General features: G+C 48.7%; 1 protein-coding gene and 1 pseudogene across 5 annotated transcripts in view; both read right to left on the reverse strand.

Annotated features, from left to right (window-relative positions):
• Positions 1-11,831: 11,831 nt before the first annotated feature.
• LOC111942303 (E3 ubiquitin-protein ligase PHF7-like) lies at positions 11,832-19,104 on the reverse strand. 4 transcript variants are annotated; one of them, XM_086846530.1, is made up of 16 exons: positions 18,832-19,104; positions 18,461-18,736; positions 18,042-18,133; positions 17,855-17,956; positions 17,475-17,599; positions 17,236-17,398; positions 17,043-17,149; positions 16,713-16,826; positions 16,448-16,566; positions 15,476-16,288; positions 14,870-15,155; positions 13,849-13,975; positions 13,330-13,400; positions 13,030-13,117; positions 12,237-12,319; positions 11,832-12,021 (listed from the first exon to the last, which is right to left on the reverse strand). In XM_086846530.1, the coding sequence occupies exons 2-10, from the start codon at positions 18,501-18,503 to the stop codon at positions 15,522-15,524; spliced, it is 1,632 nt and encodes a 543-aa protein (XP_086702656.1). In that variant the 5' UTR covers positions 18,504-18,736; positions 18,832-19,104; the 3' UTR covers positions 11,832-12,021; positions 12,237-12,319; positions 13,030-13,117; positions 13,330-13,400; positions 13,849-13,975; positions 14,870-15,155; positions 15,476-15,521. The 4 variants fall into 4 exon arrangements, with proteins under 4 accessions (XP_086702656.1, XP_086702657.1, XP_086702660.1 ...); XM_086846531.1 differs by having other exon boundaries at positions 14,870-15,152; positions 18,832-18,915; XM_086846534.1 differs by having other exon boundaries at positions 14,688-15,152; positions 18,832-18,915.
• A 5,268-nt stretch (positions 19,105-24,372) lies between these two features.
• Positions 24,373-26,018, reverse strand: part of LOC147651123 (uncharacterized) — a 29,589-nt pseudogene continuing 27,943 nt past the window's right edge. The window contains exon 14 of the transcript XR_015275085.1: positions 24,373-24,909. The product of XR_015275085.1 is annotated as an uncharacterized LOC147651123 (transcript). The remainder of the gene's footprint in view (positions 24,910-26,018) is intronic.

The raw sequence follows: 26,018 nt of genomic DNA on the forward strand, positions 1-26,018 counted from the left end.
AACTTTGGTGTTTAAAACAGTCCCAATTCCTGATAGAGTCTTTTCATCAGCCTTTGTAGAGAAACAGAAGTCTTCTTCTGCTAATCTATGGACTTTCTCACAAGAAAATTATTTCTGTTATAGCTTTCTATTTCTCTGATGCCAGCTGCCTGAAATCTGCTTTCAGTTCTCTCCTCCCATTTCACATCACTCTGAGGTGTGCATGGGTCAATGAGTCTAGGGATGTCATTTTTAAGGATGAGTTATTCAGAGGTAAAAGTTCTTTTCATCTGCCTCTGTGAGCCTCCCTGGAAACAGAAGTTTTCTCTTTGACTCTCAAGGCCCCAAATCTTCAACTGTTACTTCTCCCCCCTCTGTTCCAGCACCTCACTGTATCACAATTACTCTACCTTTTGCTCAAAATCCACACTTTGAACATTCCATTCCTCCCAATATACTCTGTCATGAATTAAAGGAGTTTTTTTTCAGGACGCTATTGTCCATCTCCATAGCTTTAACAGAAAAATATTTCAGCTTAATTAAAGCATCTCCTTATTCTCTCTTCCTCATCTAAAACTTAACTCTTTTCTTCGCTGTCTTTGATGGCTTTATGATGTCTTCTTCATGTTATCTCTTTCTCTCTCTCCTTCTCTCTCTCCTTCTCTCTCTCTGGGAAAAAGGAGTAATCTGTACGTCTCATCGAGGCAGTAAAAGAGTCAAAGTCTTGGAAAGCTGCAGATGTTCATGGTGTCAGGTTTCAGTTCAGCAGCAGAAACTGCAAACCCAGTCAGGCCGGCCAGCTCCGTTTCTCTTCCCCCCGCCCTCTGCAGCCTTGTCCGGCCTGGACGGGGGAGGGGGAGGAGGCCGAGACAGAGCCTGTTACCTCTTCAGAATCAGGAAACCAAAGAGAGCAAGAGAACCCTGGCTTTACATCTTAAGGTGGTGTTCACAGGTTGATCTCACTTCTCAATGGTTAAAACCACCGCCAGTTCTCAGAAATGACCAATAATTGGTCAGAGGAAAAACTCCCATCAGCCTCCAGCAGCTTCAACTTCTTCCCAGCTCCCGAAGCTATCTTAAAGGTAAAGTCACCCCATGACAATAAGAGAAAAAATGTGAATCTATGTGCATTAGCCAATAGTAATTTGCTTAGCCCGCAGATCCTGGCAAACCCTATAATAGGTGTGCTAAAGATAGAAATAAACGGTGTTCACTTTTACTTCTGTGAAGAGTCGTGAATAAGCTGGCGGTCTCTCAATATCGGGTGCTCCAAACGGGACCCTGCGGGCAGGGGGGCTTCGGCGTTGGTGGAGCGGATCTGAGCGCGGATAGACGCTACCTCGGATTGGTACCGGACAGGCAACCTGTGCGCGGTGAGATGCGGTGGTGTGACACGGAGCCGGATTTTTCCCCAGCCAGCTCCTGGCACCGAGCCAAGAGTGGGCTGCTCCTGGAAAGCAGGGCAGCTTAGGGCTGATGCTCTACAGCAGTGGCTGTCCAGCGTCGAGGGCAGGAGCAAGGACGAGGGAGAGGTCTTCCATGTGGTTTCCAAAAGGGATTTATTCTCTTGAAGGTTCCAGGGAAGAAAGACAAAAGATACAGGGGTACAGCAACTTATGTGTGGGTGAGGAGCAAGGGGAGTGTACAAATAATAAACCAATAGGGAAGACTTAGGGGAGGAGCACAAGACAGGGTTACATAATACATAAACCAATGGGGAACACAATGGGAGGAGAGTGGGGCACATGTGTTGCCCTGAAAACTCTCTCTTTCTTCTCACCACACCTCGACCTGTGTCCGTGTGATCTATTCATCTTCAGCAGCAACACACATGGGCCAATGGGGCTTGGAAGAATAGGGGAATTCCAAAGGGGGTGGTCCAGGAAGGGGAGTGGCACAAGGGAGGATTGACAGCTTTATGGGAGGGGGAACAGGGAACATTCGGGAACAAGGGGCAGATATCAGGGTGGATTGGCAGCTGGGGTAGGAGGGCACAACTGGGACCAAAGTATTAACATGGTGGGGGTGGTAGAATTTAACAATAAAGAATGTAATTGAATCAAATATAATGAACAACAATGCACTGCAACAGTGCTGTAAGACGTGGAATTGGAATTCAGGTTGCTGGGGGAGACCGAGTGCGGAGGAATAAGTGAGGGGGCGCGATCCTCCCCGCGCCGTGCACCGCCAGCATGGAGGTTGAATTTGCAGCGGCAAAAAAACTGCTTCTGAGTATTCTCGTTAAACGAGGTGAAGCTGTCAAGGAAAAGGACCTGGAAAAGCTTGTTGTGTGGGCTTAAAACCATGGGCACTTGGCAGTGCCCCCTCTGCTCTTTGCAGTTGTGGAATGGATGGATAGAAGGGCTCTGATGTGGGAAATGGCAATCACTGGAAAGAGTAAAGACGTAATAGCGCTCAGTTCGATATGGAAAATTGTGTTAAATACCTTAAGGGATATGAAGGCAGAGTCCAGAGTCGTAGCCGCCGCTGTAGAAGCCATGGCACATCCCGAAACACACATGCCACCACAGTCACCTCCTGCCACATCAATCAGCCGTCTGGGAGCTTTCTTTGGGGTTGGGCACGTTTGGCCAGCGAAGGGGTTCACAGGAAGGCAGTGTAGCACCGTATTGGAAATTTTAAAAGCTCAGGAGTGTGCCAGGGCAGGCAGGACCATGGCAGCAGAGCCCAAACCTGAAGTTACTCCGCCAGATGTGGATGTAGAAATGACTCGTCTCTGGAAGGAGATGGCGCCAGCCCCAGGCAGGCACAGCCTCACACGTCATCAGAAATCAAAGCCCCAATTGCCAGCCCCCATCTACTGTTCACTGGGGAAAGCTGCAGGACGTCCCTCTCCCCCCTTGGCGTGTTGATACATTCAACAGACAGGCAACCACCGGCAGCAGATGAATCAGTCAATTGTAATGGTGCATCTAAAAAAGATCTATTAGGGAGGCAACAACAAATAAAACAGCTCGTGCAACAGCTGCAAGCTCAGATTGAGCAGACACTACGTGCAAACGAAGTACAGCGGTATCAAGAGAAAGCAGCTCTGCATCAAACACTGAAGCAGCAGGGAAGAGTCTGTTCAGCTACGGCAGGATGTGATACATGCTGAACTATTTGCTTCACTTTTGGACACACTCTTAACACTACAGTCTTACTCTACATATCTAACTATATGGTATCTAGTTTGAAATTCATCACTAATTAAATAATTAATTAAAGTAATTAATTAAGTAATTAAGTAATTAAAAGTTGATAAGCTGCAATGGTCACCATTGTTACAACCTGGCCCTGAGAGACTTTTCATGTAACATTGCCTGCTTTTGTAAAATCGTGCCCTTTTTCCTCTATCTGTGAACAACAAGAGAGAAATTGAGAGAAAGAACTGTATGTGTTATAGTTAACTTTGTGAGTTTTTTTCCTTCTCTCCGTTTTTCCTCTCTGCAAGAGTATGTCGGGGATGACAAAGAAAGATAACAGCAGAGCTGCAGCAGCAGCAGAGCGGGCAGTCCTTCCCCCCTGCTCCCTCTCTAAGAAAAAGCACCAGGTTAGCACCCAGTTTGTTAAAAAGTCATGATTCATTGGATTTTTAAAATGTTTTTATATACCCTTTTAGAGATAATTTTATAGTAATAGAGATAATTTCAAGTAATTATGAGTTTATGCAGTTGCAGTTTTAAGAGTTTTACTAGAGAAATTATTGTGATTCTTTGAAAGTTTAAAAAGGCCCCTTTTCAAAAGAAGGGGTTAAAGGTGAATATTAACAGAAGTTACCTTGCAATAATTAGCTTTAAAACCTAAGGTTAAAATATGGTATGATGTACAGCTCCTAAGAAAACAACCTTCCAATTAATGTTATCTACCAAAGAGATTTATGGTTTAAGAAATAATTAGTTCACAGAACTTTACTATACAAGAGAAAGTTAAGTTAAAGCATTTATTACCCATTTGATTGCTTTGTCCACAACTTTAATAAGGTCATTTCAATGGGAGTAATTTTGTTATATAAAATACATATAACTGCATATATACCAATTTGGATTTTGGATTTCAATTAAGAATTGGACTTGATGTTTCTGAAAAGTGCTACAAAAGCTGAATGGCAACTTGCCAAATCCTGTGTTGTTGTGGTTTTTCTCTAGAAAACTGCACTTTAAAATCCTAACCAACTTAAGCATATACTAGGCAAATTCCTGTTATGAAGAAGTATTTTTAGTAAAATTTGCAGTTATTGTGAGTTATTCTCAAAGCTAGAAGACATAGAATTGTGATGTATTTGTTACATTTTTATAATCTTTATAGTGAATCCATGTTATCGTTATATTGTGTTTAAAAGGTACATATCAAACTTTTAGTTGCCTTTTTGTAGGAACAGAATGAGATCATGTTATGTTTTTATTTAATATAGATTAAGTGTTAATAGAATTAAGAAAAGTCCAGCCTGTATAGTAATTGTTATATTAATATAAAGTATAAGTATTCCCCCTTCAAGAGTTAATATAAGCATATTTGAAAGTTCATTTCACATTAATGCCTCAATTGTGAGTCTGCAGGCATGGTGTCATTTGCATGGAACACACTGCTTATGGTAATTGTGCTGTGTATAGTCCCAGCTGTCTGCTAACTGACATCCAAAAGTGACAGAACATTTGGGTTACTCTGGCACACTTGAGTGGCCAAAATGTCGATGTGTTTTAGCCTAGCCACACCTGGAGATCCTTTTCACACCTGTCTCATGGGAGTCCCTGAATGGGATCCTCAAGCATTTAAAGGTTTAGTTAGTAACGAGACTCGACTGAATCAATTGGCAATGTCGCAAGAGTGCAGTCGCACTGTTGGCTTCACATCAAGACAACTTGAAGCCTGCTGGCAAGCAAAAATTATCAAAGTTCTCAGTGTTACCATAGATCCCCCAGAAGAATTGGACTTGTTAGGTTCCACCAATACCTCAGGTGGATGAATAATGTTTGAACCCCTGACATAAAGCCACTCCAACAAAGTAATGCCACACTGAGCTCCAGTTAACCCTATAGTTGATCTCGTTACTAACACTGAAAGTAAAGCTTTTATTCACGGTACAATCTCACAGGACAATTACCAAAGCGATTACCTAGTTCAATATTCCTAATCTGTGTAGATAGAGCATGGAATGGAATTCCTGCTAGTCCACGTGGAAGACTTTGTTCCATTCAAGCTTGCATCAATTGCTGAATGTAGCTGATAAAATAAAAAACATCAAATAGTCAAAGTGAAGCCTGAATGAATTACAATGTAATGATGTTAGAGATCCTGACTTTTGGGATTGTGGAATAATATGGGCAACCTCCTTCTTTACTCCAGGAGTAGCTGCTGCTAAAATCTTGTCAACTCGAAAAAGGCTCGCTTGCTGGACTAGAAAAGAATTCTACTAAACATCCACAATGTTAAGTGAACTTTCAGCTGATGTGAGAAGTGTACATCATGCAGTATTGCAAAATCGAGCTGCAACTGACTTTTTGCTCTTAGCACAAGGCCATGGTTGTGAGGAGTTTGAAGACATGTGCTGCTTGAATCTTGGTGATCATTCAGTTTCCATCCATAAGCAACTACAACAGCTACAGGATGGGTTACATGCCCTGAAAGAAGATAGTGACCCCATTGGAAGTTGGTTCGCCAGCTGGGGCATCACCGGATGGCTGAGGCCTCTTGTGCTAGAAGGGGGATGGATTTTACTTATAATGCAATTGGGATGGTGGTTTTAAGTTGTATGTTATCTTGTCTTGGCAAAAATGTAGAACAAGTCACATCCAAAGCCTGGTTTGTGCAAAAAGAGAATCAGGGGACTGTAGATAATATTCTAACAGAAGGTGGGCATGAAAGGCCTGTCTGCACAAACCAGCCTCTGGAATAAGTCGTGATATTAAAGGCTAAAGTCCTTGAAACTTCCCTGCAGAAGAGAGAGTAAACCTTTGAATTCCCCCTTACGATTTCCCAGGCCACTTTTCTCAGGCGAGACTGAGAAAGTTATGCGGCCTGCTTTTCCACAGGCACTGTGCTCCCTGCTTTTGCTCACAGTTAGCATCCATACACCGCTGCCAGAGAAGCTGTCTTTTCCACCAGAGGAACTTGAGATAGTTAAAGAGAGTGGGGCAGAGGAAAGAGGGGGTAATTGGTTTACAAGGGATAGTAAGCAGTGGATACCAAAAGCTCTAGCTTTACAGTTGTTAAAACAACTTCATGAAGGAAGTCATTGGGGCTCCCAAGGAATAGCAGAAGCCTTCCTCAAAATGTACGCTGCTGTGGGTCTTTTTACTCTGGCAAAGCGAGCTATTGAGGGGCATTTGATTTGTGCTAAAAACAGTAACAGAGTTACAATGAAACTTGCCAGGGGAGGGAGGCCTTGGCCTGTACATCCCTTCCAGAGATGCCAGGTAGATTTTACTGAAATGCCTCGAGTGGCAAGATTTAAATATCTTCTGGTAATAGTATGTCTGTTAACAGGGTGGCCAGAAGCGTTTCCAGACGTTTCAGCAACTACCAGACCAGTTATTAAAGTATTTTTGGAACAAATAATTCCAAGCTATGGGACTGTGGAGGCAACAGACTCAGATAGGGGCACTCATTTTACAGGAAAATTTCTTAAAGGAGTAATGACTGCTTTAGGGATACAATGGAACCCCCTGGCACCCCCAGAGTTCGGTCCAAGTTGAACAGATGAATGGGGAAATGAAGAAACACATTCTGAAGCTGGTGATAGAAACTAAGATGCTGTGAGTACAGCTCTTGCCACTGGCTTTTGCTAGAGTAAGTATGGATGCTAACAGTGAAGCAGGGAGCATAGTGCCTGTGGAATAGCAGGCCACATACCTTTCTCAGTCTTGCCTGGGAAAGTGGCCTGGGAATTCATAAAGAGGAATTCAAACAATCCTTAGAGATAGAAGACAGCCTTGCAGGTGCTGTGTGTCTGTTCCTTGTTTTCTTGCAAGACAAGGTTGAGGGGTGGTGAACTCCACTAAGAAATGATGGTAATGTGTTAGTTTACTAACCAATAAGAGTTTTCCTTTCTGTACTTTTCACGTATTGGTCTATAAAGAAGACCTGAGATAATGAACTGAGAGAAATTTTCCAGTTCGACTCCACAAGAGAGTCTGTGTTGTTCTTCTCGTGGTTCCCAATAGAGCGACAAATAAGGGCCAGACCCAGGGGGGATATTCAACTATCTCCCTTTGAATTGATGTTTGGAAATCCTTATCCTTGTAATTCTCCGCCTGGGGCAGGGCTAAAGATAAGTGATGTATATTAAAAACAGTTTGTGGCCCAGATACTGACTCTTGTGAAATCTCTTCAACAGGAAACTCAGCTGGCACAGACCTTGCCTTTGGACTTTGCTGTTCACAACATCCAGCCAGGAGACCGGGTCCTAGTTAAGGAGTGGAAAGAAGCACCACTGGTGGTTAAGTGGCTTGGACCTTTCCAAGTGTTGCTGTCCACAGAAACAGCTGTCAAGAGAGCTGAACACAGGTGGACCGATCGCACTTGGGTCAAGATCTCTGAAGCCTTGGAGATTTGGACATCTCAGCTGGAGGAGAAGGATGGGAAGCTGTGACTGACACTCCACAGAAGTGGACCAGAGCAGGAGCCAGTGCGTCGACATCAGGGGGAGCCCCGAGTGCCTCCCCACAGACTGCCTGCTGAAATAGTTTGTGTGGGCATCCCTTCTCTCCAACCTCCAGTCATTAGAGGCCAATCCTGGCTGTCATGGCTTTCTTTATGTTAAGGTGTTTCTGTGCCTTCCCTCACCACAGGTGGTGCAGGAGACAACATGAAAGTGAAAATTAGGTGGGGAAATTAGATGACACCATTAGAATGTTTCTCTTAATAATCTTACCTTTATACTGTCAGGCTGGGGCTAAAATTGGGAAAATAATTTTTTAACCTTAGGAGAAGAAGTAGCAGAAACCTTTAACCTTAGCAATTGCTGGGTCTGCAGAGGCCCAGGGGAATCTGAAAACTGGCCATAGGTGGCCAGCCCAGTCAAACCTTAATAGTGGGTTAGCACCCTGGATGAGGTCCATAATAGAAACAAGATTTTGGGATGAAGAAAGAAATCCATGACAGCTTCATTCTTCTGAAAGAGGCATTTATTGTCTAAATAGAACAGGAAGCATATACAGGAGAATGGGACATGTTTCCATGGTTACCTCATGAGCTATAGATTAAACAAATGCTTTTTTGTGCTGCAGCAACTCTGACCTTTTTACCATGCATCATCCCTTGCTTAGTAGAAATAATTCAACGTGTGATCAAAGAGATGCAAGTATTAGCCATGCCTACTGATCCAGAGATGGCTGCAAAAGGATAGAAATTGATGTCACTGCAAATAATTGCAAAATCAAAAAAAGACCCAGGAACAAGAAATTAAGTCAATGATAACTAAAGTTTGTAAAGACAATTATTAAGAAAAAAAAGGAGAGGGATTGAGAGGAATAACAGATTTGTCTTTACAAATAAGCTGTGGGTCTGCTGGTAGGTAAAACTAGCACTGAGAGATAAAAGAATCAATGGGAAAGATTCCACTGATTGATGAATGGAAAAAAGATATTTGCCTTTACAAACAAATTGTAGGTTTGCTGATAAATGAAATTGGATATTGAAAGATGAAAGAGACAATGGGGAAACACCATAAATTCCTAAGAATTAAAAATGAAGAGGCAGGGTTATACATTAGAGGGGAATCTTAGGTATCAGGGGATTTACCAAAATATGGATATGATCTAGTATCAATATCCAACTGGATGGACAAAAACTCTCTAATTGTTTTAATTAGAAAGGATATGTTTAATTAGTGCTGGACTGGTGCTGGGTCATCCCTAATGTGCACGCAGCCCTGAGTACAAATGGTAAAAGGCTTTGATTTACAAAAGTATTGAATACAAATACATATTCATAGCTCAGTTACCACCCACTCTCCATTTCTCATGTTAATGAGGAAAAAGGAAATTAAGCACGCCTGGTTTGTTCTTTGAAATAAGTCGGTGGTCTTTTTATGAGTAGTGGTCCTGGAAGGGAGAAAGGAATGCATCTTGACCTTCCTACCTTTCAGGGTAAGATGACAAATGGGCCAGATGGGCGTCTGTCTGCGCTCTTAGTTTCTTGTTTTAGTGAGCCTTTCTGATTTACTCTTGTCTTTATCAGGTTTTCTGTTTTCTTTCTTAAGCCCAACTGAGTCAGCGTCTCCATCTTCTACCCTTGGTAAGGCCTCCCCATTTGCCCTTGGTGTCTTGGTTTTAGAAGACACGTGTCTGCTGGGGAGGGCAGGAGCCTCCCTTGGAATAAAAAAATGTAGACCTCCTCCCTCCAAATTATTATAATTCTGAAATCAAGGGGCCTCTCAGGCAGAGATCTGGGGACAGGAATAACAGTTCTTTACTAGTATTTATAACAAGGCAAACAAACAACAATAACTACAGCATTAGCAAGAAAACAGAACCAGGGACCCTGTGGCAGCTTTCTCGGCCGAGACAGGAAGGGATGGAGGAGAGGCTTTGCTTCACAAACCCCCTCGGGCGGGCAGTCCCGGTACTCCTGCAGGGCTCTGAGGAACAGTCAGCTGGAACAGCAGGGATGAGCAGAGATCCCGGGGCACTGGCTGAGGTGTACGGAGACACCATTGCAGGATGACACATCCTGGTCATCCCCTGATGTGTTATCCATCCCCCAACGTGTCTCAAGGCATCCCAATGTTCCACCAGGCACATTGGGCCTCCAGTCCACCATTCCAAGGCCCTCCAAAGTAGAGGCCAGACCCCCAGAAAGAAAGGCCAACCATGCAGCTGGCTGTGGGACAAAGTCTGGCTCCCAGCAGCTCTGTGGAGCCTCTGGCACAGGAGCCTCCTCCACCAGCTGGCTCTGAGGGCTGAGAGCCAGCAGCAGCCCCATCCTGCGCCCTGCCCTCAGCCCTTGGGCCGCTTGGGGAGGCCTCGAGGCTGCCGCTGATGGGGCTGCTTGTCTCATTCCAGGCACTGCTGCGTCTGTGGCCAGAGCAGGGCCACCCTCATGTGCTGGAGGGAAAACTGTGGCAGATGGGAGTGTGACAGCTGTGCTGGTATCGGCACGGGTATAAGGCCAAAGAGCCGGGTGCCCCTGGGCTGGGGGCAGTGCCCAGGCTGGGCTTGGCAGAGCCTGTCTGCTCCCTGGGGGCTGGGGGCACTGCTCGGGCCTGGCCGAGGCCTGGGGAGCCCTTGGCCATCCCGCTCGGCCTTAGAGCCTGCACTTGTGAGCCAGAGTTCAATGGCCCCAGCCTGACCAGACACTCAGGGCTGGAGCCTTCCTGTGGTTACGCAGAACCTGAGGCCATCAGAATTTGCCTCTGCACGCTCCACCTCCAGGGGCCAGCAACCGCAGGAGCCCCCAACATGAAGCATACCAAGAGTCGCTGCCATCTTGCTCTCTGGAGAGCAGCAGCTGCAGCACACAGAGTGAGGCAATAGCAGGGTCAACATACAGCAGCTCCCCAGGCCATGGGCACCATGAGCAGTGCCTGTTGTAGTTATAGTAGTTGTAGTAGTAGCAGTATTAGTAGTAGTACTTAGTGGCCTCAGCACAGTTATAGACATGCTGGGCCTGATCACTGGGGAAACAGCTCCTTCCAGCAAAGGAAAAACCTCCCAAGTGTAACCAACATTAAAAAGGGCCACCTTCATAATTTTGCAAGTATGTTAAACTCTTTACCAAGCAGTCAGCTATTCCTTTGTGCAGTTCTAACAATGTAATGCTGGGATTTGATACAGTTGCCCCTCAAATACCCCAGGTAAAGGGAGCTGAGTGCTTTGATTCCAGGGAAACCATGAGTAAGTATTAAGAGAAGTATGCTGCTATGTAGCAGTTCCGTAGTTAGTCGAGCATTCTTCCTTTCTGCCATGGAGGGAGAGGACTTGCACGTGGAGGACACCATGGTGTTCCTGCACAGGGACTCACCACTGACCAGAATCATGTGCGACAGGGAGCAGGAGGGCTCTGATGGCAGGGAGCCAGGTGAGGGCAAAGCAGCCCTCCCACAGCCTGGCCCAGGGGCTGTCCAGGTGGCCAGTGTGGGGCCCAGAGCAGAGGCCGGGGCAGGCAGGAGCTGCTCAGCCAGGCCAGGGCTGGGAGCCTCCTTCCTCCTCAAGTGGGGCCCAGCTGGGCCAGGGGGCAGCTGTTGGGAGCCCCGTGCCCGCAATGGCCGCTGCTCTCCAAGGCCTCCAGCCCTGCCCATCAGCCAGGCATGCAGGCAGGGACAGAGCAGCCCTTGGGGCCGATGCTGTGGGCTGAGAGCCCCACAGAGCTGCTCATGCCCGCTGCCATTGCCTCTGTCCCCTGCAGCATGCGTGTTGTGTCGTCCCGTAAAGGCCGACCCCTGCGTTTCCCCAGGCCCTGGCAAGTGCCCCTGTGCTGCTCCTGCATTGCCCAGGGCACCCACAGGTGTTGCTCGTGCCTGACAGTGACCAGAACCAGCGCAGAGTGTGACAGCTCTGTTGCTCTGGGCACGGCTGTCAGGCCAAGCCCCCTTTTGGGCTTGGCAGAGCCCGTAGGCTCCTGGAGGGCTGGGGGCAATGCTGCGGCCCAGCCTGGCCCAGGCCTGGGAGGCCTTTGACATTGCTGATTGCCCTCACAGCCTCCAGGGCTGAGCCGGAGCTCAATGGCCCCAGCCTGACCGGACAGTCTGGACTGGAGCCTTCCCGTGCTCCCCGGAGCCTGAGAGCATCAGCGCCAGCTCAGAAACACTGCCTAAGCGGGTTTGCCAGTATTGTTTCTTGTTAGATCCTTGAAAGGATTTAAAAGGTAAAGTTGTTTGGCAACTTCTTCAAGGAACAAATAGGACACGATTCTTTTCAAGAAAGGGTTTATTAGTTTGGGTTCAGTTTCCGTTTGGAATTCTTATGCTTCCTTAGACGATCCAGAAATTAATGAAAATCTAACATATTCCTAGGAGAAGTTTTTGAATCCACTACTTGCAGAAGTCTCTAAATTCACTGTTTCTCTTAAACACTTCCCTTACATCTAGTTAGCTAGCTGCTCCTGTAACATACAGAGATGCAGTGGTTTACCTGGCTGGACATCACATCATGTTACACACACCAGTATACTAACAACCTTTTGTTCCCTGACAATTACAAAGTTTCAGGCTCTTCTGGAGGTCCTGAATTAATTTTGCATGCACATCCATAGCCGTGTTCCCTCCCCATGCCCAGCATTCAGCCACAGTTACCAGGGAACAGATGTTCCATACTCACCTCAAGCAATAATCTACATCTGTCTTCCCAACCCTCTTATTCTTCACTGAGCTCTACAGATCTACAAAATAACTCTGGGCCCTCTGCACAAAACAAAACACAACATCAATCAGTAGGGTTCAACCCTTCTGATTCTGCTGCTGCTACCAACAATCATGAATGAACAACACAACAGTCAAGTCAGAAGCTCTATTCTTCACGTCCCTCCTATTCTCTTGCCCCCCACCACATGTCGGCTTCAGCAGAACTGTTCCCTACTGCAGCCTGGTGTACTAAGAAAAATGAAAGGCAGCAGCTGTCTCCCTGAACCTGCTGAAATCTAAATTGCAGTGAAACAGCAGCTCTTGCATTAAATGCTCAGTAGCAGGATCCCACAGCTGCCCCCAGAAGTGCTGCCTGCCAGGGGCTGAGATCTCCATTCTAACACACCCTGTAAATCAGACAGGCTGGAAGATTGCAGGGCAGTAACTGTATGAACACAGCCATACATTTCATCAGCGTTATCTAACAAATCTCAAGAAACAAACGTCATTTAAGCCTGACTTGAGACTATATTCTACAAAATAGAACAAGCAATTGTTTTGGCAGCCTGTGTAATTTTTGGGGGCTGTGTATGTTTTCTTTTGTTGTTGTTGTCTTTGTTTTTAAATCGAAAATTCATTGGGTTCAGAAGAGAAAGCCCCAGATTCATTAGGATGAAGAACCGCACGCACATATGCCACTGACAAGAGCACTCGGCATTCCTCAGATTAACACCAGAAAGACAGGAAAAAGTTAAAGGTGATAGACCTACCTGAAAGGATCCTAAATGTCTCAGTAACCTGTCTAGTGACTATATTTTTGCTAAGCTCTACAAGTTCCTATAGCTATGAGGCAATTATCTGAAAGAAAGGAAAGGCAGAAAGCTGCTCAGCCTTTATTTTTTACCAGGACTCTCTCATGGGATCCACCACAACTTTGACCACAAGAAAGCATGGCAAATTTTGACTACAGAGCATTCATAATCAGGCAGCATTTTTTCCTCCTTACTCAAGTCCAGTAAGGGTTTAAAAGGGAAAAATATACAAAAGGGGCTGAACAAGTTGTGTCGTACCTCTTAGGCGTTCATCATCTATGGAGAAGAAGAAAATTCTAGCACTTTCTGTGCGTGGTAGAGAAAAAACCCTAGAAAAGTACAAAGGGGTTTTAGCATCCTAAAAGGTCCTATCAAATCCCATGAGCATGAGTTAGAGCTGTAGTGCCTCAGAGAAATGGTATACACGGAAGAGCTCTACTCCATAGTATGCAAATAAAGCCTTCTATTAAAAAACCCCACTTTTTACAAGAAAACTGACTGTGTCTTTGCCTTTTGGCAAAACTCAGTTTGGGGTTGGCCAAACCAAAACAACCCAGTCAATTTCTTGTGCTCATCTTCTCTCTCTTCACATTCAACTTCACATCCAAGGGGCTGCTGGGACTCGGGACTCCACACAGAACCAATGCTTTTCCAAGATGACTTTCCTTGCTCAGAGGTGTGCAGTGTCAGTTTCCCATTTCCTCAGTGCTGCCATTCATATTCCCACAGCATCCAACTACTACAGCCAAGTAGACAACAAATACAAATGGAACTTGCCTTTCTTGGTGCTTTTCAATTTCTGACATCTCAGGCTCATCAGCACCCTCAGAAGTGAGGTCTTGGAAATGTGAATCCTCTTGCCACCGGAAGTTTTCCAGTTTTATTGTTCCAAGTACGTGAGGCTCTGCAAAACCAGCACCAAAAGAAAAAGCAAGCCAAAACCAGATTATTTCTCTGCTTGCCAGGAAAAATTCCTTCTTTCAAGTGGAATATGTACACTGGAGAAGACAGATTTAGGAAGGACAGAATCTTCTCCTCCCTGATTTTCTGAGCTGTAGCTCTGCTCCAGGATCTTCCACTTTGTTCAAGGCATCTCCTATGTATTCTTCAACATTTATCATCGCATCCAGAAGACAGTGAATAGCTTCTGAATTCAGCACAAGTGTGGGGGGCTTGTTGCTTTGTGTTGTTGTTTGTTAATATTTTGGATAACTTGGCACGGCTTTCTTTCAGTCCTACCTGACTGTGACTTGATTAAATATTCCTTCATCTTCATTTCATAAGGCCTTATTTTATCTGAGCTTAGGACACCCCAATGATCCTTCAGTGTCATTCAGTTTCACTTTTCTGAAGGTCCAGGAATAGAATTAGGTAATTAACAGAATGGTCATGGAGCTTGGGGTCAACTCCAGGATTTTGCACCTCCCTCTGCCTTAACACCCATTTTCCTTAAAATCCTGTTGCATTCCATATAACTTGGTATGACTGCTGTGTCACCTTTGTCCCTGTTTGAGAACTTTAGGGCATGACAACAAGCTTTTTCACCACTCTGCAAAAATCCCAATGCCTTCTCAAGGCGTGCCTCTCAAAATTCCTGAGATGCAAGCAGGTGTTACCTCTCATTAATCTCCCACAAGCTTGGCAAGTAGCAATGAAGATCAAAATGCTTCAGCATAAGTACTGACTTCTGCTGCTGATCATCCTCTGGATTATGACCTTCTTTACACCATCTTGCTCTACAGTGCCTGCCAGAAGCCGTTCCTTAGAAATGGCTCCGTTAGGAGGGTTCTGCTGTTACCTTCTTTGATGCCCAACTCCTCTGTGTCTCCAAAGAAGGAAAACTTGAACACACTCGACTCCTGAGTTCTGTCTTTTTCAGGCAAAGGTCTCGGACATTCGTCTGGGGCAGAGTCCAGTGCATCCTCTTTGTCCCAGGCAATTTCCACAGTCTTTTCTGGTTTGATCTTTGAAGGTCCAATCAAGTCTTTAAAATCAGCAGCAGTGTCACAATCGATTTCTCCAGATACTTGAGGCAGTGTCTCACTCTCTTCTTTCTTCTTCCGCTTTACTGAAGGAAGGCTCTACTGAAATGAGATTGGTTAAGGATAGCAACTCAGCACACGGCCTTTTCAAAGACAGCTTCCCTAAGAGCCACCTTTCTTTTCATGTCTCCCTAAACGTATCCAAGCCATTAAGGACTGGTTCATGTTCAAGGGTAAGCAGTGGGGAAATATCTGTCTAAAGGCAGCAATGTGTGTCCATTTTTAATTAGCTATGTCCTTAAGTGGCTTTTCACTTAACAATACACGATAACAGAAACCAAGAATCATAGAAATGCCAAGAGCTAATTCGGGTTTTCCCACAGACCTGCAAATCTCAAGGTCCCTGTACTGACCCTTCTCACCTTCACTTACAGCAGCAAACGGAAGGACTAGAAAGAAAAGATGACACTACGTGCTGCTGTTAGAGGTCCGAGTTGAGGCCCGACGTGGCTGGCGGGAGCGGTTGCTCCAGCGCGACGTCCCCGATGGTGTCCCCCTGCGCCTGGGTGTCTCAGCACTTGCTGCTGTCCTCCTGCTCCTGTCCTGGTGACTCCTGGATTGGACAGGTTGATTTGAGGCTCGACGTTGCAGGCAGGAGCGGCTGCGTCTGAGGGACGTCCCTGAGGATGTCTCCCTTCGCCTGGGCCTCTCTGCCCTCGATGTTCTCCTGCTGCGCCTGTCTCGGCAACTCCTCGACCGGGCAGGTGGACTCTGGGCATGAGCTTGCTGCCGGGAGCGGCTGTGTCTGCGGGAAGCCCGCAACGGTGTCTCCCTTTTCCTGCGCCTCTCTGCACTTGATGTTCTCCTGCTGCTCCTGTCATGGTGACTCCGTGACCGGACGGCTCCATCTGAGGCCCGCCTCTGCTGGTGAGAGCGCCTTCGCCTGCTGTCAGGCCCGGCACGTCTGGAATGGACCCTGTCCTCAGGGCCCGTCCAGCTGCTGGATCTTGCCCTTGCTGTGCGTGGGCTGCCGGTGTCTGCCAAGGAAGAAGCTGGACGCCGGAGGCTTCTGTGGCTGCTGGTCCCTGGAGTTGGAGACTGGGGAGCCAGACGCGATGGCACTGCGCTGCTGGAGCTCGGCCTGATGGCCTCGGATTCTGACAGGCCATGAGCAGGCTCCAGTCCTGACTGTCTGGTCAGGCTGGGGCCATTGAGCTCCGGCTCATCCCTGGGGGCTGTAAGGCCAAACAGGAATGTCAGAGGCCTGCCAGGCCTGGAGCAGGCAAAGCCCGACCAGAGCACTGCCCCCAGCCCTCCAGGAGCCCATGGGCTTTGCCGTGCCCAGCCTGGGCACTGGCCCCAGCCCAGGGACACCCGCCTGCTTTGCCTCATACCTGTGCCGAGACCAGCACAGCTGTCACACTCCCAGTGGGTTGTCCTCACTGTCAGGCCAGAGCAGTGCCTGTGGGTGCCCTCAGCAGCACAGGAGGAGCACAGAAGCAGCTTCCAGGGCCTGCGGAAGCAAACGGGTTGATGGCTCTGAAGACAAAGTGTCCCAGCACGGGATTGTGCAGCCGAGCTCCTCTGGCTCTTTCCGCTTTGAGCCCTTCCCGAGACACAGGTTCCCTGCAGAGCCCCGGGTGCAGCTTCCCAACTCACCCCTCTTCCTCTGCCTCCTCCCTGCCTCCTGGGTAAAGGCATTCCCTGGCATTGCACGTGTTGTGCCTCTCTCCTAGATCTGCAAAGGCATCATTGTCCTCCCATGTTGGGTCTCTAATGGAGAAAGGAAAAGCTGATGTGTTTCTGCTGCCCTGACCCCATGGAGGTAACAGGGTGTCCCTGCTCTTCCTCCAGTGCTTTTCCAAGTCCCATGAGAAGAGGAAGTCCAGACTCCCTGGATGGGGCAGGGTCTGGACTTCTGGGGCAGGGCCTGGAAAAGCACGGCACTTGCACCCTCCTGCCTTGTGAGCCCCGCAGAAGGACACCAACCTGATGGGGATGCGAATTCCCATGACAAACATTTCAACAAGGAATGTCTCACGGTCTCTGCAGAGGGGGCAGCAGAAGGAAAAAAGACCAGCGCGCATGGCCTGTCCCTGCAGGGCAAACAGAAGCAGTTTGAGCCAGGCCCCGGTGCTGCTGAGCACCTGCTGTGTCCCAGACCTGAGGGCATGGCTCCCACCTGGAGGCAGTCCCTGTGGAACCAGGCTCTTTTGCACGCCGGGCACACGATGGTCTTGTAGGTCATTCTGTCCTCCACTGGCTCCATGCAGATGGGGCATTCGGTGCCCGGCTCTGGAGTCACCTGCACGTCCTGCTCTGGACGGTGCTCAGGGCAGAAGGACCTGGGGGCAAAGGGATGGGCATAATGAGAAAGACTTGGTCCTTCCCTGGGGGTGGCCAGCAGGGGAGAGGGGCTACCTGTATGGGCCAATGTACAGATTGACACAGCCGCCCTCCTTGGCACAGGGCAGGTGGAACCATCTGTCACAGCCTTCCTCGCAACACATGATGGTGGCCCCGCTCTGGCCACAGACGCAGCAGTGCTGGAATGAGACAAGCAGCCCCATCAGCGGCCCAAGGGCTCCGGGCAGGGCGCAGGAGGGGGCCGCTGCTGGCTCTCAGCCCTCAGAGCCAGCTGGTGAGGGAAGCTCCTGTGCCAGAGGCTCCACGGAGCTGCTGGGAGCCAGACTTTGTCCCACAGCCGGCTGCATGGCCAGCCTTTCTTGCTGGGGGTCTGGGATAAGTTCTGGCCAGCCTCTCCTGGCACAGATGTCCCTGCTCTTTTGCCAGGCTCTCACCTTCTGTGCCGCGCGCCTGACTGCAAGATGGATATCTCGAGGCAGAAAACCCAGGAGTCCAACACGTTCATTTTGTTGCCGAAAAAGAAGAGTGGCAAAATACTACAGAAAATGGGAAGAGCTGATGAGGACAGGGTGGCAGGGACTGCCCATTGCAATGCTGGGTGGAGTGCCCCGAGCCACTCACCAGGCAGAACATGTGGGCACAGAGCCCGTATTTCTCTTTTCTGTTTCCGCAGATGTCCGGGTCAGCCTCTACACGGTGACACAACACGCATTCTGCAGGGGACAGAGCCAATGGCAGCGGGCATGAGCAGCTCTGTGGGGCTCTCAGCCCGCAGCATCGACCCCAAGGGCTGCTCTGTCCCTGCCTGCGTGCCTGGCTGATGGGCAGGGCTGGAGGCCTTGGAGAGCAGCGGCCATTGTGGGCACGGGGCTCCCAACAACTGCCCCCTGGCCCAGCTGGGCCCCACTTGAGGAGGAAGGAGGCTCCCAGCCCTGGCCTGGCTGAGCAGCTCCTGCCTCCTTTGGCCTCTGCTCTGGGCCTCACGCTGGCCACCCCGACAGCCCCTGGGCCAGGCTGTGGGAGGGCTGCTTTGCCCTCACCTGGCTCCCTGCCATCAGGGCCCTCCTGCTCCCTGTCGCACATGGCGGCTGTCAGCGCTGAGTCCCTGTGCAGGAACGCCGCTGCCTCCGCCAGGTGCTGGACCTCTCTCTCTCTGCGGGAGAAAGAAGAGTGATGGGAGTTTGGAGAACAGGCCCAGAGCTACGAGGGTACTACTCCCTGGTAAGCCCTGCGTGAGCCCTGCTCCTGTCCGCCTTCTGCTCCCGTCGTCGCGTTGAGGAACACTGCCGTCTCCTCTGGATGTTCCTGCGCTGATTCTGGGAAGTGAGAGGCAGGTGAGCCTGCAGCACAGGCCCAGAGGCCCGAGGTGTGGGGCCCCTCTGGTCCCTGGGCAGCTGCTTCCCTGCCTTACCTTCTCCTCCCGTTGCCAGGTCGCACTGACACACGGCCTGAGCCCAGCCTTCCCTTTTGGGGCTTTGGTCGCACGCGTCACAATGGCCACTCTGACATCAGCATCTTGCTCCCAAAGTTCAGGCAGCCATGGCCTCAGTTGCCCGGCAGCCACTTGAGGCTGCCCCCTTGGGAACCGAGGTTCTGAGATGCTTCCAAGCCTTTGGTCAGCACGGAACCAGGCCAGGGACACCTGCAGCAAGTGCAGGGTCCAATCCCAGGCCCCAGGGTGGCACTGTAGGCACAAAGGTGCTGTTCAGGCACGGCCACGCCAGGGTTCTTGCCCCTGACAGTCAGTTGCCCAGAGAGCTTGTGCAGAGTCTCTTGCACTGCACAGATTCCAGATTGTACCTGCTCTTGGTGCACTGACATTTTCCTCAAGACCTCTCTGCAGTAAACTGAGATGAACCTGATTTCATGCCCGTGCTGATCACTGTTGGGAACAGGAGATGAAGCTGGGGACCACTGCAGCTACATCCCAACCTCAATTCTCATGTCATCTAACCATCTAATGAATTTGACATTTCATATTAAGTGGAAAAATTAGTATTAAGCTCCTTAGAAAGCTCATCCTTTACACTGACTCTATGGAAACCCGGGAAATTCAATGAAAGATTACCTTGTATCTGACTGGAGAGCTTGCAACAGTACTCAGCTCAGGAGTCAAATGCTTTTCCCACATTAAAGAACTTTGTCAGTTTGGTCCATGCTTTCCTTCTAGCAAATATTTTGAAAAAAGTAAAGATGGGACACATAAAAACAGTTCTTGTAGAGTTTTCGCATTCACGTCTTTGCAAACACGCTCCTGCAAAGTCCAGATCATTGACTGCTAGAACTGTCAGCAGGATCACAGGGAAACAGGGCAGGGGCTGACAAGCAGAGATACCCTGCACCTGCCTGATGCTGGGGCACCGGGAGTTCATCCATGTTCCTGTTTCCAGGGGAGAGCCCCCTTGGGTGGAAAACAATGCCTTCAGTGAACTAGGAGGGAGGCACAGCAGGTGCAATGCCAGGGAATGTCTTTATCCAGGAGGCAGGGAGGAGGCAGAAGAAAAGGGGAGAGTTGGGAAGCTGCACCAGGGGCTCTGCAGGGAACCTGTGTCTCGGCAAGGCATTGAAGCAGAAGGAGCCAGAAGAGCTCAGCCATGCAATCCTGAGCTGTGGACACTTTGTCCTCAGCACCAGGAACCCGTTTGCTTCTCCAGGCCCTGCAAACTGCTCCGGTGCTGCTCCCGCACGTTATGCATCAACACACAGCCACGGACTCTTCCTCAACCCTTTTCAGCACCGGACAGCAGCACACAGTAAAATGTTGTCTCTGCTGCACAACCTAATTACTAAAAGTCTAATTATTCAAAGTCCTGCAAAGAAGCAACTTACATTCAAAGCATACACACCAAAAACCCCAAACCCTGGTACAAATCTTGAATTGACACAAGAAACATGTTCCTATTCAGAAACACAGGCTAACACTTTTGGCCAATATTTTTTCCTATTAGATCTTTGAATGGATTTCAAAAGTAACATTGTTTGGCAAGTTCTTCAAGGAACAAGCAGGAAACACGTGTGATCTCTAAAAGAGGATTTATTGGCTTGCTTTCACATTCCTTTTGGAATCCCTATGCTTCATCCAGCATGCCAGAAAATGGTGAACATCCAGCTTCATATTAGGAGAAGTTTCTGAATTTGCAGTTTGCCTCAAAGACTTTCTTTACACCGTTAAGGAACTGGTTCTGTAACTTACAGAGATTGAGTGGTTCCCCTGACTGGACATCACCACATGACCTTATACATTCCAATATGCAAAACAACTATTCTTACCTAGCAATTAAAAAGCTTCAAGCTCTTCTAGAGGCTTTGTCCTGAGCAACTTCACTAGGTCCCTCTCTGCTTGGCTGTCAAGCCCGTCCAGGTCACTCTGGAGGGCAGCACAGCCTTGTGGTGCATCAGCCCCTGCTCCCGCTTCTGTGCTATCAGCAAACGTGCTGAGGGAGCGCTCCGTCCCTTCTGCCAGGTCACTGGGGAAAAAGGCAAACAAGGCTGGCCCCAGCACGGCCCCCTGAGGTCACAACCCCTCTGAGTTTGGAGCTCCACTGTCCACTTCTCCACCCCACTCTCCCTCAGCTGCCTCAGGAGCATGTGATGGGAGGCAGGGACAAAGCCTCGCTGAAGTTCCGGCTGACAACTCAGCCACTGCTCTCCCCGCACAAACCCAGCCAGTCACTGCAGCAGAGGTGGCTATGCTATGAGATTCCTCAAGCAGGGTTTTCCCTTCCTGTTATTCCCGAGCTTTGGAGACGACATCCAGGAGGAGGCGTTCTGTCACCTGTCGGGAGATGGAGGAGAGGCTGATGGGCCTGCAGTTTCTTGGCTTCTTCTTGGTGCCCTTTGGCAAGACTGCAGTGATGTAGGCTTGCCTGCAATGCTCATGCCTCTCTTGTGGAGCATCACTTTGCCTGACCGGCTGAGAAAGCGCCCAGTGCCGGGGCCAGGAGCAGAGATTTCCCTTGGCCCCAAAAGGGAAGGCTGGGCTCAGGCCGTGTGTCCGTATGGCAGGGAGCCAGGTAAAGGCAAAGCAGCCCTCCCACAGCCTGGCCCAGGGGCTGTCGGGGTGGCCAGCGTGGGGCCCAGAGCAGAGGCCGGGGCAGGCAGGAGCTGCTCAGCCAGGCCAGGGCTGGGAGCCTCCTTCCTCCTCAAGTGGGGCCCAGCTGGGCCAGGGGGCAGCTGTTGGGAGCCCCGTGCCCGCAATGGCCGCTGCTCTCCAAGGCCTCCAGCCCTGCCCATCAGCCAGGCACGCAGGCAGAGACAGAGCAGCCCTTGGGGCCGATGCTGCGGGCTGAGAGGCCTGTGAGGATGCACACGCGCAGCGCCTTTGGTTTGTTACCACAGAAAGGAACGTGTTTGCACCAGCCTACCAGCAGAAAACACCTATTTTGCAACAGTCCATTACTAAAACATTGCCTTTGCAGGAAACCTGCATGGATGGATCAGGGATCATCCATGCTCGCACAAAACAACAGACTTCTTTTACTGAGTACTGACTAACGACAGAAATACTACACAATGGCAGATTTCTCATACTAAGTCACGTCTTCCCTGTGAGAGAAATGAGAGATCTATCTTTACAAAGATGCTGTGGGTCTGCTGGTAGATAAAACTAACATTGAGAGATATAAAACTACGGGAAGGATTCCACCGATTAATGAATGGAAAAAAACATACTTGCCTTTACAAACAAACTGTAGATTTTCTGGTAAATGAAACTGGATGTTGAGAGATGAAAAAAACAATGGGGAAAACCCAAAAATTCTATAGGAATTAAAAATAAAGAGGGAGGGTTATACATTAAAGGAGAATCGTAAGTATCAGGCATTCTGCAAAGTCGGTACCTCTCAAATACCTCAGCCAATGGGGAAAGAGAGAGGGACAGGGAAATTAGGATAAAAAGGAGGCTGCGTCCACCAAAAACTTTGAGAGACCCCAGGGGAATGCCCCATGGCCTCTCCCTTTTTTTGAATAACGTAAAAGGACTCCCGTGTCTCCTTTTTGGATATAAACCTCTGGTGTTTGGGGATTACTTTCCCTGACAACAAGGCACAGAGAAGAAAACAAAAATTAGAGAACCTTCAAAGAACCAGGTTTTCTTCTTTGTCTTCTCAGTACTTGCTCTTTGAACTTTTCTCATCCTACTTGTCCCTCCTCCAAACAAGGCACTTTACAGCTTTTTTTGTCTCAGTGGTGTATTTCTCCAATCGCTGACTTGCCATTTAAGCTCCGGTTTATCAAAAATACACAACAAGGGATTCTCCATGGAGGAGGGTTGCAAAAGCCTCTGGATTCCTGACCATTCACCTGTGCCAATGCTCACAGTTATCTCCTAACACACCTGAGCTTCCTGTCTTTCTCTGAGGGAAGGATTTGGCTCAAGTCTAGGAAACGGGGCAGGGGAGACCGAAAGCTTCCCCTGAGATGCTTTCTGGAAGGCCTGCAAGGACCCTGTCTTTCTTTGGGAAAGAGTGTGATCATTATGCACAGTGTCTTGCCCTAGATGCCCCCTCTATTCCAGAAGGACTTTTGTCCACTTCATCGCTTGTCTGAGCCTCCAGTTCCAGGGCCTCCAACCTGCTCTGTAAGGTACTAAATGTGTAAGTCGACTGCGAGGTTTCAGAATAAAGCAGTCAGCATGGCTCTAACTAGGTTTTTTTAGTCAGCCTTACAATATATTTTGAGAAGGAGGAGAGAAGGGGGAGATTCCACAACAGAATCCAGCACAGTCTGGCCAGCTTTCTCAGCTGGGTTCTTGAAGCACAATGCCCAGCGCTCGCACTGCGCCGTCTTTACCTGTGTTCTGGTGACCGGGACCATCCCATGGTCAGGCCCAGGATGATGTTGGTGCCAAAGCCCTGTTGCCTGCAAACATCACACTCTTTTTTTACCCAGCTGGAGCTGAGTTCAGCCTATTTGCTGAGTTGACTTTATCCAAGTTTTCCTTATCTTGGCAGTTCTACCAGATGTCTTTATGGCCCCTAAATCCTGCATCCTTTGTGTCCCCTGGCAGTGGGCATCCTTCTTCTCAAGCTTTGTCAGCCTCCCTCTGGGGCTGATATCCGTGAAACTGAGCCTTAAAAAGACAATTGTAGCAACAAGCCCTTTGCTTTCCTAACACCTGGACATCACTTGGAGCTCACAGGCTGCTGTGTGTGTCACAGGTGAGATGTCTCTTCTTGTGGATCAGGCTTGAAAGTGTGTAAAGCTCAAGCACGAAAGGCCATCCTTTCTTCAGGAAATGTGACCTAGGCCGCAGTTTGCAACAGCTCCGCGCCCGCCCCTTCCTGAGAGCCAGACCGCTGGCGGCGCCATTCCGGGGCTCAGGGCGCTCCCTGCTGGGCCAGAGCCGCCATGACAGCGCGGGCGCCGCGCGGCGGGGGCTGGAGGGCGGGAAGGGGAGGGCGGGCGCGAGGGCCGGGGCGGTTGGTGCCCAGAGCCGGGCTGGCGCTGCTCCCTCAGAGCGTTCCCGGCCTGCGCTCGGGAGCCGTGCGGCTCTTGCTCGGACTCTGGGAGAAGCGTGCGGCCGCTGCTGGGCCCCGGCCCGCAGATCTCGCTGCTGGCCGAGGCTGGCCGAGGCTGCAGTGCCAGAGCTGCCGTGCGGCGTGGCACTGCCAGGGCCTCCCGGCCGGGCCGGGCTGGAGGTGCCCACACCTGAGGGAAAGCCCGCCATGGCAGCGCCGGGGCCGCTCCTACCCCAGGGCCGCCGGCAGGAGACACGGCTGGGACGTGCCGACAGACCGGCACTGCTTGCACGTCTTCAGTAGATGGAGATGGTGCCCGTGACTAGGCTGCAGGGCTCCAGTGTCAAAGGGCTTTGAAAAGTGTAAATTACTATATTTTTACTACATGGCTTTGTGTATTGTGAAAAATGAGGTACACATTTTTTAAAATGGAATTTAGAAGTCTAATAGAAAGACAAGTAGGATGATAAAAACAGGGCTAAGAGACCTTCTTCTCCTGTTTTAAAGCCTTTATTAGAATCAGCTTGGGGTGGGGGCCCGACGGGGCATGCGCACATTGCCGTCTCTCCCTGAAGCAGCTCGGTGGAGGAGGAGGAATGCGGCTCTTCCTACGGGGTGCAATGTAGGCAAAGCTGGGATCTCCGTCCTCGCGGTTAAACCCGGAGTCCCCTTTGGCTTGAAAGTCCAGGGGTGTCATCTCTAGCGAGTCTCTTATCAGTCATGGCGAGGAGAGCGGAGTTGGCGGATAGTGTCTTTTGATCCCGACTCCAGGGCACTGCTCTTGGTTTCTTTATTCCGTGTTCCGATGCTCCATGGATCGGGTTTTTCGTCCGGGATGGTGTTTTTCGGTGTCTAATTTACAGAAACCCCAGTTGCCATGTTGGGAAGTCTCCGGTCGCCATGTTGGGAAGTCTCCAGTCGCCATGTTGGGAAGTCTCTAACTCCGGCAGTGATAGGGTAGGGGTAACAAGGAACACTTTGACATGGAACTCAGAACCGGAACACTTCTAACTCAGAACCTGGAACAGAGGCTGTAAAGAACACTTTGTCAAAAACCCTGATTTTAGGTAAGGTCTGCTCATATCATAGGAGATAATGTAAAATATACGGATGTGGCCGGGTGTCTCTGCTTTCAGCTAAGAGAACACACTTTGCTAACAAAGGATTGTCCCTTAAAAGCAGAACCCTACTACATAGTCATAAATTCTCATACAGAATTCAGACATTCTTCTTAAGTTTTAGATGTTCTTTTGTTTAGTTTTTAACTTCCCCTCTTCTCAATAGATCAATCTCTTGGTGCCACTGGGTTTTACCCTCTCCTATAACGGGTGCAATAAATTCCTCTCTTGGAGGGTTTGGAGGACTGCTGTCTTCATCTGGACAAGGTAATCTAAGAATGCAGGGGGGTCTCTGACTATCTTTTCAGTCTCTGGGTTATATAAACAAAAGTAGTTTGTGCTTAAATATCATGTTATAGCCTAACATCTATATGTATTATACCAGTATTTCTAAGTTTCATCAATAACAGAAATAAAAGAACCTATATTAACGCACAAAGTTTTCTAACCTTACACATATAACTTCTATTTTAATATTTGCAAAAAGCCAATAATAGAATATGCACTTAGAACATGTAGGAAATTAAGTCACATTTTTTAACTTTTTTTTAAAAATCTTCTTCTCCACTTCTTTTTCCAGTTATTTGATACAGTGAATTACAGCAGAATTAGCCCATGTCAGAATTACAAGACTGTAAGTACTATAAAATGAAATAATTTTTTACATTCTTCTGTCTTTCATAGACCGTTCAAACTTCTCAACTATGTTGGCTTGATGTGACCAACAGAAGAGTTTGGCTCTGCTTTTAATTCAAAGAATGAGCAGAGCTAGAACCCGTTGAAAAGAATCTCTTCCCTTCATAGTTTAAGCAAACTGCCAGGGTTCTTTTTTTCCAGCTGTTATAAATTTGTATTGTGATATTGGCTTTCGCAGATGAATATTATATATTAAATACTTTTTAGCTATGTATGTACTTTTTTTCTTGCTAACAAGTCTTAAGTTTAAAAGAATTTCCTGAGTACAAGGCAAGGAAACCCCAGAGGGCAAGGACACTGGGGCCCAAGCTGTTATCAGGAGAACA

The sequence above is a fragment of the Cyanistes caeruleus genome, chromosome 11, assembly GCF_971803275.1.
Source record: "Cyanistes caeruleus chromosome 11, bCyaCae1.hap1.1, whole genome shotgun sequence".
Lineage (NCBI taxonomy): Eukaryota > Metazoa > Chordata > Aves > Passeriformes > Paridae > Cyanistes > Cyanistes caeruleus.